This window comes from Dipodomys merriami, unplaced genomic scaffold, assembly GCF_024711535.1.
Source record: "Dipodomys merriami isolate MVZ:Mamm:240054 unplaced genomic scaffold, mDipMer1.0.p SCAF_322, whole genome shotgun sequence".
NCBI classification, from domain to species: domain Eukaryota; kingdom Metazoa; phylum Chordata; class Mammalia; order Rodentia; family Heteromyidae; genus Dipodomys; species Dipodomys merriami.
Genome location: NW_027204738.1, coordinates 899,057 through 915,035, shown reverse-complemented (window position 1 = coordinate 915,035; position 15,979 = coordinate 899,057). Strand labels below are relative to the sequence as shown.

Here is a 15,979-nt window from a genome sequence, read left to right as displayed (position 1 = left end):
ATATATATATATATATATATATATATATATATAAAATTGAAGGAATTTCAGCACATGCAGCTTCTTGTAACTACACAGCAATGAGAATACAGAATAGTCTGTCACCCTGGAATTCTTCCTGGTGCTTCTCTGTGATCACCTCCTCCTCATGACCTGAACATTGAGCAATCTGTGCAGGGCCTGCGAGGAGATCCTGTAGTTGGACCTCTGTGCTGTCACTGGTAGAGTCACCTTTCTCCTCTGCTTGAGACCGAGGATTCAACCGTCCCTCAGGGATTAGGCTGAGGGAATTAGTGTTGTTGGATCAAGTTTGTGGAAGGAAATGTTAGCTCTTCATTATAAATACCCCTCAGTGTTTTTGTTTTTTTGCCAGTCCTGGGACTTGAACTCTGGGCCTGGGCACTGTCTCTGAGCTTCTGTGCTCAAGGCTAGCACTCTATACTTGAGCCATGGAACCACTTCTGGCTTTTTTTTTTTCCTTCTGATTATTGGAGATAAGAGTCTCAGGGACTTTCCTGCCTGGTCTGGCTTTGAACCTTGATCCTCAAATCTCAGCCTCCTGAGTAGTTAGGTTTACGGGTGTGAGTCACTGGTGCCTGGCTCCTGGTATGTTTTCCACTTGAGTGAGGGCTGCCAAATCTTCCGTGTGTGCCCATTGCCTTCAGTGGGGAGCTTGCAACTGAATGGTCATTTTTTCTTTGTTTTCTTTTTTTTGGTTGGTCATAGGCTTGTAATCAGGTCCTAGGCACTGTTTCTGAGCTTTTTTGCTCAAGGCTGATGCTTTATCATTTTGAGCCACAGCTCTACTTCTGGATATTTGGTGGTTAATTAGAAGAGTCTCATGAACTCTCCTGCCCTGGCTGGCTTCAAGCTGTGATCCTTTGATCTCTCTAGAAAGTATCTGCAGTTGGGCACCAGTGGCTCAGGCCTGGAATCCTAGCTACTCAGGAGGCAGGATCTGAGGATCACAGTTCAAGCCAGTCTGGACAGAAAAGTTCATGAGACTCTTTTTTTTTTTTGGTTGGTTGTGAGCCTGAACTCTGGGCCTGGGCACTGTCCCTTAGCTCTTCAGCTCAAGGCAAGCACTATACCTCTTGAGCCATAGTGCCACTTCCGGCTTTCTCTGTTTATGTGGTGCTGAGGAATTGAACCCAGGGCCTCATGCATGCAAGATAAGCACTCTACCACTGAGCCACCTTCCCGGCCCGATCGTGAGACTCTTTTTTTTTTTTTGCCTGTCATGGGGCCTGAACTCTGGGTCTGGGCGCTGTCCCTCAGCTCTTCAGCTCAAGGCTAGCACTCTACCACTGGAGCCACAGCGCCACTTCCGGCTTTTTCTGTTTATGTGGTGCTGAGGAATCGAACCCAGGGCCTCATGCTTGCAAGGCATGCACTCTACCGCTGAACTACCTTCCCAGCCCCACCGTGAGACTCTTATCTCCAATTAACCACTAGAAAAAAACAAGAGGGGCTGTGACTCAAAGTATTAGAGCACCAGCTCAGGAACAATGCCTAGGCCCTGAGTCCAAGCCCCAGGACCGACACAGAAAATAAAAAAGCGGCTGGAGAATGACTCCAAGGTTTTAGGCCCCTGAGGACTTAGGGCTATAGGTCTGAAGCTTACTCAGCGGCTCAGCGGCAGCTAAAGCTTTCCGGAGAGCTGGATGTGGTGGATCTCACCTGTCATCCTAGCTCCTCAGGAAGCTGGAGTTGGGAGCACTGTGGCTCCAGGCCAGCCCACGGGGAGCTCCAGAGACCATGAGACCCCATCTCAACAGAGAAGGCCGGATAGGCAGTTATCTGTTACATCTGTTATCCCAGCTGTAGTGGGAAGGGCAAAATGGAAAGAGTACAGTCGGGGCCAGCCCCACCAAGCCAAAAGTGAGATTGTATTTCGGAAATAACCTGAGTGAAAAGGGCTAGAGGTATAGCATTTGTGGTAGAGGGCTAGCTAGCAAGCATGATGCCTTTAGTTCAAACCCCAATACTACAAAATAATTAGCCAACTAAAAAATCTTGTAGAGAATAGCTGGGAGCAGAAATTGAAGACTGCTGAAGAAGTGCTAGGAAAGTGAGAGGTGTTAGGGGGCTAAAATTATGGAAAGCAGGGGTCTGTAAAGAGCCAGATTGCAGAAGGCCAGGTACTTTAGAACTGGGTGCCGGAAGAGCTCCAGAGAATGACAGGGCCGGGAAATGAAACTCAGAGCTGTGACACTACCTGCACACAGTGTCCTGGGCTGCTGCTACTCCAAGCCTGGAGCAGGACGCCTTCAGCAAGAGCACCGGAAGCCTCCATGATGAGGATTTGGAGCCATGAGTTTCTGATTCTCAGAGTCTAGAGCTATAAGCCTCTGAGTTGGAGAGCCTAGCCCTTAATCCTCGAGAAGTCAGGGCCAACGTCCAGTGTCATAGTCACTCTCTTATTTCAGGTCTGAGGTATTTATTGATTTGTTGTTACTCTAGATTTATTTTTGTCTGTTGTACTATTTTATAAAAATTAGGCAAGTAGGGCTGGGAAGGTGGCTCAGTGGTAGAGCACTTGCCTTGCATGCCTGAGGCCCTGGGTTCAATTCCTCAGCACCACATAAGAAAAAAAAAGAAAAAAGCCGGAAGCGGCACTGTGGCTCAAGTAGTAGAGCACTAGCCTTGAGCTGAAGAGCTGAGGGACAGCGCCCAGGCCTAGAGTTCAGACCCCACAACCGAACCCCAAAAAAACAAAAACAAAAACAAATAAAAAAATTAGGCAAGTAGATTAGTAGACTCTTGTCTAGCTTCTTTCTTTCATAATTTTTTTTAGATTCATATATGCTGTTTGTGTATTGGTAATTCATTCTTTTTTGGGGGGGGTCCAGTCATGGGGCCTGAACTCTGGGCCTGGGGTGCTGTCCCTCAGCTCTTCAGCTCAAGGCTAGTGCTCTACCACTTGAGCCACAGCACCACTTCTGGCTTTTTTCTTTTTGTTTATGTGGTGCTGAGGAATCGAACCCAGGGCCTCATGCATACAAGGCAAGCGCTCTACCACTGAGCCACCTTCCCAGCCCCAATTCATTCTATTTTATCTGTGAGTATTGTTCATGAATATACAATAGCTTTTCATGAATCTAATGATACATGGTCAGTTTGGGGTTTTGTTTATTGTGAATAAAGCTGATAGGAAAATTTGAAAAAAAAAATACAAATTTTCAAGTGGACATGAGTTTGTTTTTGCTAGTCCTGGGGTTTGAACTCAGGATCTGGGCACTATCCCTGAGGTTTTTTTTGCTCAAGGCTAGCACTCTACCACTTGAGCCACAGCACCACTTTTGGTTTGGTCTGTGTAAGTGGTGCTGAGGGATTGAACCCAGGACTTCCTGCATGCTAGGCAAGCACTCTACCTCTAATCTACATTCCCAGCCCCTGTATTTTTTTTTTTTTAACTTTGGTGGTCCTAGGGCTTGAATCGGGGCCTTCCTTATATTTGCTGAACTGAACTGGTACTCTGTCACATGAGCCAGGCCTCTAGTCCTGCTTTTGCTTTTTTTTTTTTTAGATGGACTCATGAATTTCCTGGGCTGGCATCAAACCTTGTTCCTCTAGATATCAGTAGCCAGGAATATAGGCATGAGTCACTAGTACCTAGACAGTGGCCTTTCCCTCTCCCTCTCCCTCTCCCTCTCCCTCTCCCTCACCCCCTCCCCCTCCCCCTCTCTTTCCCTTTGCCCCTCCCTCTCTCCCCCTCTCTTCTTCCTCTCTCCCCCTCTCCCTCTTTCCCTCTCTCCCTCTCTCCCTCTCTCCCTCTCTCCTTCTCTCCTTCTCTCCCCCTCTCCCCCTCTCTCTCTCTCCCTGAATCTCCCTACCCCTCTCTCTTCTTTTGGTCTCACTGTGAATATCTAGAATTCTGTGTAGTTTATCATATTCCAGTGTATTTTAGATCTAATTTCTGCATGCAAGAGAGAACATGTGCTGTTTGTCTCTCTGAGCTTGGCTTACCTCATTTAACATACTTTGTTCTAGTTGCATCCATTTCCCTGCAAAACATGATATTTTATTCTAATTCCATTGTATATAGGTTTTGCTTTTTTTTTGGTCATGGGGTCTGAACTCTGGGCCTGGGTGCTGTTCCTCAGCTCTTCAGCTCAAGGCTAGTGCTCTACCACTTGAGCCACAGCGCCACTTCCGAACTTTTCTGGTTATGTGGTGCTGAGGAATTGAGCCCAGGGCCTCATATATGCGAGGCAAGTGCTCTACCACTGAGCCATCTTCCCAGCCCTGTAGGTTCTACATTTTTTGGATCTACTCACCTATTGTGAGGTATCTGGGCTGTTTCCATATCTTGGCTGTGGATAGGGCAGCGATGAACATGCATGTGCAGGTGTCCTTATATTCTGGCTCATGATGCTCAGGGTAGATGCCCAGGAGTGGTATGGCTGAGTTGTAGAGAGGGTTGTTTAGATTTTGAAGAATCTATAGACTGAAGTCCAGAGTGGTTATACTAGTTTATATTCCCACCAACAGTGCAGTGGGGTTCCTTCCCCCCACATCCCCTCCAACATTTGCTTTTCGAATTCACAATGTTGGCCCATCTAACTGGCATTATACAGCATACCCCTCCCCCCTCATTGATAGTGTTTGTTGTAAGTGTACTTTCAGCTGCTATACATAGTCATTTGTGTGTGCATGTGTGTGCCAGTTGTGGGGACTGAAACTCAGGGCCTGAGTTCTCTACACAGCTCTACTTCTAGCCTTTTGGTGGTTAATTGGAGAGAAGAGTCTTATTTCCTGTCTGAGCTGGCTTCAAACCACAATCCTCAAATCTCAGCCTTCAGAGTAGCTAGGAGTATAGGCATGATTCACTGGCATCTGGCTTTTTGCTTTTTTTTTTTTTTTTTTTTTTTTTGCCGGTCGTGGGACCTGAACTCTGGGCCTAGGCGATGTCCCTCAGCTCTTCAGCTCAAGGCTAGCGCTCTACCAGTTTGAGCCACAGCGCCACTTCCAGCTTTTTCTGCTTATGTGGTGCTGAGGAATTGAACCCAGGGCCTCATGCATGCAAGGCAAGCACTCTACCACTGAGCCACTTTCCCAGCCCCTGCTTTTGTTTTTTTGAGACAGGATCCATCTACGTTGTCTAGGCTGGTCTTGAACCCCTGGGTTTTAGTGATCATCCTGATTCAGTCTCCTAAGATAAATGACACATGTACACATGCTGCTGGGCCTAGCTTGAGAAAATAGTTTGTTGAGTTTCCCATTTGTGTAGCTCTTCATTACTGAAGCTTCAGGCCCTACTTTTCTATTTTCTAGACTTCCATTGTCCTTTCTTTTAGAGCCCATTTGTGAGTGATCTCTTCATTTCCCTTCACATGGAAAGTCTTTACTTTGCCTTTATTTCTAAAGGATATTTCAAAGTTGCAGAATCCTAGATTAACATTTATTTTATACTCGATCTCTTCCTCTGTTGCCCCAGTGTTGGGGATTGAATTTGTTTTCTTTAATATAGTTAAAAATATTAACTAGTGGGGCTGGGAAGGTGGCTCAGCGGTAGAGTGCTTGCCTCGCATTCATGAGGCCCTGGGTTCGATTCTTCAGCACCACATAAACAGAAAAAGCTGGAAGTGGAACTGTGGCTCAAGAGGTAGAGTGCTAGCCTTGAGCTGAAGAGCTCAGGGACAGTGCCCAGGCCTAGAGTGTAAGCCTCACAGCCGACAAAATAAATATATTTATTTATGAGGTGGCTCACGCCTGTAATCTTAGCTACTCAGGAAGCTGAGATCTGAAGATTTCAGTTCAAAGCCAGCCCTGGCAGGAAAGTCTCTGAAACTTATCTCCAGTCAACTACTCAAATAAGGCTGGGACTGGTGCTATGGCTCAAGTGGTAGAGCACTAACCTTGAGCAAAAGAAGCTCAGGGACAGCGCCCTGGCCCAGAGTTCAAGTCCAGGACCCCCCCCCCCCAAAAAAGTTTCCTGTCTTCCAGCCTCATTGTATCTGATGAGAATCCAGTCACTTAAGTTTTCTCATATGATAAAGCATGTTGTTTATTAGCTTATGTTACTTATACAGAGGGGGTTTTTATTATTGCATCTTCACATATGTTTACAGTTTTCCAATCAATCTCACCCCTTCTGTTACGCTCCTTGCCCTATTCCCTGCTCCCCCCCAAATACAGCATCCCCAACGTATTTCCGAGTTTTGTTTTCATAATTGCAAATAACCTATTGACAGTATTCAACCTCCTTTATCCTCCCACTAGTCCAACCCCTCCCGCTAGTCCCCACCCACCGACAGTCTGTTTCCCACCCCCTCTGCCACTTGGCACCCTGGCCACAACCTCATTTCATTGAGTTTCTCAATGCCTTTTTTTTTTTTTTTTTTTTCCTTTTTTTGTTGGTTGTGGGGCTTGCTTATGTGGTGCTGAGGAATCAAACCCAGGGCCTCATGCATTCAAGGCAAGCACTCTACCACTGAGCCACCTTCCCATACCCTCAATGCTTTCTTCATACAGACTTGCGGTATATAACAAAGTTATTTATTTACCCTCCTTCTTTTTCCATTCTTCCTCACTGCTCTTCCTGAGTAATTTCTTAGCTTGATTCATTCTGGGTTTAACTGTATAAGTATATGGGTATATGGGTAGGTATATGTCCGTGAATATGTATCTTTTAGGTCTAGCTTCCATATATGAGCAAAAACAAATAGAGAGCTTGTCTTAATGAAATGATTTCATTTTTCTTTATGGTTATATAAAATATTCCATGGTATATATGTGCATATATATATGTTTTTTAATTATTACTTTCTTTTTTATTTTTGTCAGTTGTGGGTCTTGAACTCTGGGCCTGGGCGCTGTCCCTGAGCTCTTCAGCTCAAGGTAAGTGCTCTACCACTTGAGCCACAGCACCACTTCCATTTTTCTAGTGGTTTATTGGAGATAAGAGTCTCAAGACTTTTGAGCCCAGGCTGGCTTTGAACCACAATCCTCAGATCTCAGCCTCCTGAGTAGCTAGGATTACAGACATGAGCTACCAGTGCCTGGCTGTGCATATATATATTATGTATAACATTTTTCTCACAACATCTTTATCCATGTATCTGTTGTTGGGAGCCTTGTTTTAGTCCATCGTTTGGTTGTTGTAAACATCGTGACACACATGTATATGCAGGTGTCTTTCTTATGTACTAATTTACTCTCCTTTGGAGATATGTCCAGTGGTGCTCTGAGAGGCCCTAAGGAAGCCCTCCTTATAGGCTTTGAGGAGCCTCCACACTGATTTCCTCACAGGCTGCAGTAGTTTTCATCCCACAGCAGTGTAGCAGTATATCAGGATCTTCTTTCCACATATCCTCGATAGCATTTGTGTGTGTGTGTGTGTTTTTTTTTTTGGCTACCACTTTGACTGGAGTGAAATGAAGTCTTAGTGTAGTTTTGATTTGCATTTCCTTTATGGCTAAGGATGTTGTATTTCTTTTTGTGAGAACTATTTGCCCATTTGTTGATTGGATTACTTGTTCTCATGCTGTTTACTTTTTTGAGTTCTCTGTATATTTTGGATATTAATCTGTTATCTGCTGAATAACTAGCAAAAATGTTCTCCCATTCTATGGAATCCCTTTTTTTGGTCTCTGTGACTGTTTTTTTGCTGTTTATAAACTCTTTAATTTACTATTGTTAGTTCTGTCTTTCAATTCCTGTCCTCTGGGCATCTGGAGTCCTAGTCAGGGAAAATTAACTTGTGCCTATATCTTTCAGAGTTTTTCCTATGTATTTTCTTTTTTTTTTTTTTTTTTGATTTTGGTTGGTCGTGGGGCTTGAACTCTGGGCCTGAGTGCTGTTCCTAGTCTTCAGCTCAAGGTGAGCACCTACCGCTTGAGCCACAGCACCACTTCCTGTATTTTCTTTTTCTTTTTTTGTTGGTCGTGGTGCTTGAACTCTGGGCCTGGGCACTGTCCCTCAGCTCTTTAGCTCAAGGCTAGTGCTCTACCACTTGAGCCACAGCATCACTTCTGGTTTTCTGATGGTTCATTGGAGATAAGAGTCTCATGGACTTTCCTGGCCAGCCTGGATTTGGACTATGATCCTCAGATCTCAGCCTCCTGAGTAGCTAGGATGATAGGCATGAGCCACTGGCATCTGGCTACATATTTTCTTTCTTTCTACATTTTATTATTTCAAACCATGTGAACAATTCCATAAAACATGTGAAAAAAGCAAGGAAGTGTTCAATGCTGAAGGACCTACGCCTGGGGCCAGGGCTTGGGGGGCCTAGCCCCTCTGCGGGCAGTGGTGGTTCCTAGGTTAGCGCTAAGGAGCTACATTTAGGTTAATGGAGCCTGGGCCCAGGGCCACAGGACAGGAGCCTCAGTGACACTGGCAGTTATCTGGAACAGCCCTGGGAACCTAGACCCGTGGAGGGCAGGGCAGGGGCCACCTGCACAGGCGGGCGGCCAGCAGAACGATGGGTGTAAACACGCAGACACCTCAAGGCATGGAATCACTGGCTGGCTACATATTTTCTTGTAGTAGATTTAAAGTTTCAGGTCTTACTTTGAGCTCTTTGATTCAACTGGAGCTGATTTTTATACAGGATAGAGATTTTTTTAATTAGAAATACAGGTCCAGTTTTGGTCTCCTGTACATAAATTCCCAGTTTTCCCAGAATCACTTGTTGAAAGGCTTTTACTTTGTTGAAAACTAATTGGCTGTAGGTGTGTGGTTTTATTTCTGGATCTTCTATGCTGTTCCATTGACCTTTGGGTCTGTTTTGCTGCTGGTACCCTGCTGTTTTTGTTACTATGGTTCTATAGTATAATTGGTTTTCTTTTTTTTTTAGGTTTGAGACCAGGACTCGACCTCAGTACCTGCCACTTTTGCTGGCTAGTGCTCTCCTAACTGAGCCATGCCTCTAACTCCTAACTTTTTTTTTTGCCAATCCTACGGCTTGATCTCAGGGCCTGGGCACTGTCTCTGAGCTGCTTTTGCTCAAGGCCAGCACTCTACCACTTGAGCCACAGATCTATTTTCACCTTTTTCTGTGTATGTGGTACTGAGGAATGGAATCCAGGGCTTCATGCATGCTAGGTAAGCACTCTACCACTAAGCCACATTCCCAGCCTTCCTAACTTGTTTTGTTTTGTTTTGTTTGGCCAGTCCTGGGGTTTGACCTCTGGGCCTGGGCACTGTCCCTGAGCTTTTTGCTCAAGCCTAGTACTCTACCACTTGAGCCACAACTCTTCTTTCTCCCCTACTCCCCCTTTTTTAGTGACTAATTGGAGAGAAGATTTTCACAGACTTTCCTGCTGGCTTTGAACTGCGATCCTCAGATCCCAGCCTCCTGAGTAGCTAGGTGTGAACCACCAGAGCCCAGCTCTGTAATATAATTCGAAGTCTGGTATTGTGATACCTCCAGCTGTGCTCTTATTACTTAGAATTGCTTTTTTAATTCTGGGTATTTTCTCCCCCCTATGATTTTTTTTCATTGATTTCTATAATTCTGTGAGGAATTATAATGGGATTTCAATGGGCATGGTATTGTATATTGTTTTTGGCAGTATGATAATTTTTACAATATTTTGACAGTCCACAAGCATGAGATGCTTTTCCATCTTCTGATGTCTTCTTTAGTTTGTTTTTTAAGGTCTTATAGAAGTCTTTCACTTCCTAGTTTGATACCTAACATGAAGTTATTTTGGAGGCAATTATGAATGGAATTATTTTTCCTGATGTCTTTCTCATGATTATTTTTTCCCTTGAGAGCTAGACTTTGCTGGCTTCATTGTAGATCATACAATTCTGTATTATGCTTAGATAATTTGAGTGTTATGCTATGAAACTTGAGTCTTGTTTCAGTCTCATGGCTAGCATTGCTATTATAGCAAGAGCTAGACCTGGCTGGTCAGGCTGATTTTTTTTTTTTCTGGTACTGGGGCTTGAACTCAGGACCTCATATTCTCCTTTGGCTTTTTAACTCATGGATGATGCTCTACCACTTGAGCCATACCTTTACTTCTAACTTTTTGTTGGCGAATTGGAGATAAGAGTCTTGCAGGTTTGTCTGCTCAGGCTGTCCTCAGATCCCAGCCAGTGGTGCCTGGGTGTTGTTTTTGTTTTGTTTTGTCTTGTTGAGACAGGGTCTTATTTGCCTGGTTAGCCTGGAACTTGTGATTCTACTATCTAAACCTCCCTCACACTGGGATTACAGGCACGCACCACCACACACAGCTGGCTGAGCACTTTGAACCCCTCCTGTGTGGTGCTCAGTTCAGTTTTCAGGGCCTTGGCAGTTCTTCTGGCTGTAGCCTGTGGGGACACCGTCGGGGGTCTGCCTGTGGGGTCTGTCTGAGGGGGGAGTGTGGTCTGCCCTCTCTGTTCTCGAAGCCTTTGGTTGCCATGCAGGGTTAAGACCACAGGTAGATTGTCCCAGGATGGTCCATGTGCTCCCATGAAGCCGTGTGCACACCTGTGTGCACTTTGCTCCTATCCACAGTGCTTTTTCTTGCCCTGTGGTTGTTATATATGTGTCAGCATCTTGTGACTGAATCTTCCCTGGGCCAGGATGGGATGGGAGTGAGGGTGTGTGGACCTACGCCAGAGTTCCACCTGGAGTCAGGAGGGAAGCCTCTTCTCCTGACTTGGGTGCCGTGGCAGAGCTGGAACAAAGGCAGGACCAGCAGGGAAAAAAAGGGTAATAACTAGCTAGGCACCGTTATCCTAGACACTCAGGAGGCTGAGAGCTGAGGATTGTGGTTCAAAGCCAGCCCAGGCAGGAAAGTCCATGAGACTCATCTCCAATAAACCACCAGAAAACCAGAGGTGGTGCTGTGGCTCAAGAGGTAGAGCCCTTGCCTTGAGCTGAAGAGCTCAGGGACAGCGCCCAGGTCCTGATGAGTTCAAGCCCCATGACTGAGCCAAAAAAAAAAAAAGGTAATAATTAAAAATGGGCACCAGGCACCAGTGGCTCACGCTTATAATACTAGCAGCTCAAGAGGCTGAAATCCGAGGATCACGGTTTGAAGCCCAGCCTGGGCAGAAAAGTATGTGAGACTCTTATTTGCAATAAACTACTTAGAAAAAGCCAGAAGTGGCACTGTGGCCCAAGTGGTAGAGTGCTAGCCTTGAGTAAATGAAGCTCAGGGACAGCGCCAGGCCCTGAGTTCAAGCCCCAGGACCAGCAAAGAGAATAAGCATTGTCTAATGTGCACAAAGACCTGTGTTCAATCCCTAGTCTAGAAAACAAACCAGACCAAGGCATTTGTCCCTTTCTGTCCTGAGTTAATTTCCCATCTTTTCCCCAGGCCACAGAAAGGACATCCTGGGTGTGTTCTCTTTTTGCTGATCCTGGGGATTAAACTGAGAGCCTAGGTGCTGTCCCTGAGCTTTTGTGTTCAAGTCTAGTGCTCTTGAGCGACAGCTCTTTCTCTGGCTTATTTGGTTTAATTAGAGATAAGAATCTTATGGGCTTTCTTGCTTTGGCTGGCTTCGAACTGCAATCCTCAGATCTTAGTCTCCTGAATAACTAGGATTACAGGCATGAGACACTGGCACCTGGATTCCTGGGTATTTTCTCTCTGAACCTATGCTCAGTCCTGGGCTTCAGTCTCCCCATTGACTTTGGCCAGAAGATACAGAGGGAAAAGAATGAAAGGTAGCAACCAGAGAGTGCTCATTTGGATAAGTCACCCTAGCATCTGATCTTCCTCTGCGGTCAAGCGACCCTGTAACTTCTGTGGGAACGTGTGGAGACCGTGGGTGGTGACTTCTGTGAGAGCGTGGGCATCCACGACGGAGACTGTGGGTGGTGACTTCTGTGGGAGCGTGTGGAGACCGTGGGTGGTGACTTCTGTGGGAGCGTGGGCATCCACAGCGGAGACCGTGGGTGGTGACTTCTGTGGGAGCATGGGCATCCACGGTGGAAACCTTGGGTAATGACTTCTGTGGGAGCGTGGGCATCCACGGCAGAGACCGTGGGTGGTGACTTCTGTGGGAGCGTGGGCATCCACGGCAGAGACTGTGGGTGGTGACTTCTGTGGGAGCGTGTGGAGACTGTGGGTGGTGACTTCTGTGGAAGCGTGTGTGGGCATCCATGGCAGAGACCGTGGGTGGTGACTTCTGTGGGAGCGTGGGCATCCATGGCAGAGACTGTGGGTGGTGACTTCTGTGGGAGCGTGTGGAGACTGTGGGTGGTGACTTCTGTGGGAGCGTGTGTGGGCATCCATGGCAGAGACCGTGGGTGGTGACTTCTGTGGGAGCGTGTGTGGGCATCCATGGCAGAGACCGTGGGTGGTGACTTCTGTGGGAGCGTGGGCATCCATGGCGGAGACAGTGGGTGGTGACTTCTCTGGGAGTGTGGGCATCCACAGCGGAGACCGTGGGTGGTGACTTCTGTGGGAGCGTGGGCATCCACAGTAGAGTCCGTGGGTGGTAACTTCTGTGGGAATGTGGGCACCCACGGTGGAGTCTGTGGGTGGTGCCGCACTACTGTAGACAAGCCAATCTGGAGTAGTTCCTGTTTTGCTTCTTGTCAGGGAGCAGTGGGAAGGGACTTGGAGGGCTGGAGGATTGTCACTGTTACTGAGAGACGCCATCTGTAGAGTGCCATGTGAGCAAATTCTTCTCGTTTGCTTTTTTTTTTTTTTTTTTTTTTTTTGAGGTTGGGCGCTGTCCCTCAGCTGTTCAGCTCAAGAAGAGAGGTCTACCACTCGAGCCATAGCACCACTTCTGGCTTTCTGGTGGTTAATTAGAGAGAAGAGTCTCATGTACTTTCCTGACCAGGCTGGCTTTGAACCGCAATCCTCAGTAGCCTCCTGAGTGTCTAGGATTATAGGTGTTGAGCCACCAGCACCGGGCTTCTCATCTGTTTTGTGCTAGAAATTGACGCCTGTGACTTGCATGTGCTAAGCATGTGCTCTGCCACTAAGCTGGGTGCTCTGTGGAACAATTAAGTGGACCATGCTGTAACTCTGCCTTGTCTCCCCAGGACTTGGGACCCTGGAGGGGTGTCACTGCTAATCCTGGGCATCCTATTCCACGAAGCCATGGCCACCCCTGATGTGAGTGTCCACATGGAGGAGGTGGTGGTTGTGACAACTCCAGACACCGCGGTGGACGGCAGTGGTGTGGAGGAGGTGAAGACAGTGCTGGTAACAACAAACCTGGCTGCTCACGGGTAAGACTGACCATCAGTCCTGGAGTGGGCTAGGTCGGGTTATTCTGGCATAGCTGATGTGCCAAGTATAGGGGCAAGCTCCAGCATTTCTTTACCTGTGAGATTCTCAGACTAAACCCAGTATATTTAAGGGTAAAGAGTAAATGGTATCTCATAAGAGGATCAGTGCAGACTATGGAGCGATACCTCAGCTACTCAGCGTGGCTGCTTGGTTTCCCTTTTGATAACTATAATAGTAAGGTGATTTCATTTTTATGAGTCCATGTTCAAGAAATGAACTTGAAGGTCTGGAGGTGGTATGTATGGTTCAAGTGGTAGAGTGTTTGCCTAGTAAGTGTAAGACTGAGGAGAGAGAGAGAGGGAGAGAGAGAGAGAGAGAGAGAGAGAGAGAGAGAGAGAGAGAAGGAAGGAAGGAAGGAAGAAAGAAAGAAAGAAAGAAAGAAAGAAAGAAAGAAAGAAAGAAAGAAAGAAAGAAAGACAGACTTTGGCCAGGCACCAGTGGCTCAGACCTGTAATCTTAGATACTCAGGAGGCTGAGATCTGAGGATCAAGGTTCAAAGCCAGACCGGGTAGGAAAGTCTGTGAGACTCTTATCTCCAATTAATCACCAGAAAATGGTAAGTGGCACCGTGGCTCAGGTGGTAGAGCACTTGCCTTGAGCTGAAGAGCTGAGGGGCAGCGCCCAGGCCCAGAGTTCAAGCACCACGACTGACCAAAAAAACAAAAACCACCACCAACAACAAAAAAACCCAAAAACAAAACAGAAAGAAAGACTTTGTCTTTTTGTCATTTATCTGGAGGGACAAAGGGTGAACGAATGGAGCTGAGGTACTCACTAGACAGACTGTTGAAAATGAATTACACAACTGTGGTTGGGGATGGGAGGGAAAAACTGGGAGAGAGCAAAGGAAGAGGTGACATGCCCCAAAAGAAATGTACTCATTACCTGACTTAAAAAATGGTAACCCTCTGTACATCACTTTTATAATAACAATTTTAAAAAGAACAAAAGAAAGAGAATATAAAGGAAGTTAGCAAGTTGAAAAGCCCATGACTTTCTTGACATTCCTCATGAAATTGTGTTATCTTTTTCAGCTTTTGTCTGAATGAAGTATTAGTTGCCACAAAGCTCACACTTGACCAAATGTGTGCTTCTTTTGACCACTTACAGATAAGATTGCTAGGATCTGGCATAGTGGCTCCTGAGATCCAGGTCGCAGGGGCAGTCAGCAGGACAGGGGGAGGGGCTGTGTTGAATCTTTGCTCTTCCTCCCAGAGGACTTGGGATTTTTTTTAACTTATGGTTTGTTTCTGGAATTTTCCATTTAAAACAGCAGCTGAATGAGGGTTTTCAGCTCATATTTCTTTTTTGTGGTACTAGAGTTTCAACTTAGGGTCTCCATTGAGCTGTAAGCTGTAGTCTTACCCTTGGGACACCCGTCAGCCCTGTGGGTGCACCTCTGCCCTGTTGCACACAGCGCCTCGGTTTCCTCAGCCGTTGTCATCTAAGACTGGCCGTATATTTGCTCATGCCCTGGCTTGTGTTTCTCTTTTGACCCCTAACAGCCTGCAGAGACTTCTTGTCTCCCCCTCCCACTCCTGACTTATTTCCTCCGAGGAAATAAGTTGTTTTCCATGCAGGACACGTGTTTCAGTTCTGTCATTGTTCTTTGCATGGTACACAGCTGTGGTTCGGTGGGGACAGGGAGGAGCTTCCTTTCTGAGTTCCCAAAGCCCCCTGGGCCGTCAGGTGTTCCCACTTCATCTTACGCTGGCCTTGCAGTAACTCTTAGTGTGTCCCAAAGGTCAGAGTCCACGTTTGTATGTCTAATCAACTCCAATTTCCTCCTTTCCTTTCCTTTCCTTTCCTTTCCTTTCCTTTCCTTTCCTTTCCTTTCCTTTCCTTTCCTTTCCTTTCCTTTCCTTTCCTTTCCTTTCCTTTCCTTTCCTTTCCTTCCTTCCTTCCTTTCCTTTCCTTCCTTCCTTTCTTTCTTTCTTTTTTCCTTCCTTCCTTCCTTCTTTCTTTCTCTCCCTATTTCTAATCAACTCCAATTTCCTCCTTTCCTTCCTTCTTTCTCTTTCCCTTCCTTCCTTCCTTCCTTTTTTTTTTTTTTTTTTTTTTTTGTCAGTCGTGGGGCTTGAACTCTGGGCTTGGGTGCTGTCCCTCAGCTCTTCAGCTCAAGGCGAGCACTCTACCACTTGAGCCACAGCGCCACTTCCGGTTTTCTGGTGGTTTATTGAAGATAGGAGTCTCACGGTCTCTCCTGCCCGGGCTGGCTTTGAACCGCGATCCTCAGATCTCAGCCTCCTGAGTAGCTAGGATTACAGGCGTGAGCCACCAGCGCCTGGCCCTTCCTTCCTTTTTCTTCCTTCCTTCCTTCCTTCTTTCCATCCTTCCTTCCTTCCTTCCTTCCTTCCTTCCTTCCTTCCTTCCTTCCTTCCTTCCTTCCTTCCCTCCTTCCCTCCCTCCCTCCCTTCCTTCCCTCCCTTCCTTCCTTCTTTCCCTCCCTTCTTTCCTTCCCTCCCTCCCTCCCTTCCTTTTTCTTTCCTTCCTTCCTTCCTTCCTTCTTTCCCTTCCTCCCTCCCTCCCTCCCTCCCCTCCTTCCTTCTTTCCTTCCTTCCTTCCTTTTTCCTTCCTTCCTTTCTTGTCAGTCGTTGGGCTTGAACTCTCGGCCTAGGTGCTGTCCCTGAGCTCTTCAGCTCAAGATGAGCACTCTATCACTTGAGCCACAGCGCCACTTCTGGTTTTCTGGTGGTTAATTGGAGATAAGAGTCTCACAAACTTTCCTGCCTGGACTGGCTTTGAACCATGATCCTCAGATCTCAGCCTCCTGAGGTGGCTGG

General features: G+C 46.6%; 1 protein-coding gene across 6 annotated transcripts in view; it reads left to right on the top strand.

Moving 5' to 3' along the window:
- LOC138841569 (glucocorticoid modulatory element-binding protein 2) overlaps positions 1 to 15,979 on the top strand; it is a 47,695-nt gene that overhangs the window by 8,724 nt on the left and 22,992 nt on the right. For 2 of the 6 annotated variants that reach the window (XM_070042322.1, XM_070042321.1), the window contains exon 2: positions 12,947 to 13,135. Coding sequence is in view for 5 of the 6 variants with exons in the window: in XM_070042321.1 (XP_069898422.1) it covers positions 13,005 to 13,135 (131 nt within the window). In the remaining variant the exon portion in view is untranslated. Of the gene's footprint in view, positions 1 to 1,750; positions 2,437 to 6,789; positions 6,844 to 8,803; positions 9,052 to 12,517; positions 12,569 to 12,946; positions 13,136 to 15,979 lie in introns of those variants that run through there. The other 4 variants (XM_070042318.1, XM_070042316.1, XM_070042319.1 and 1 more) reach the window with 4 other exon arrangements.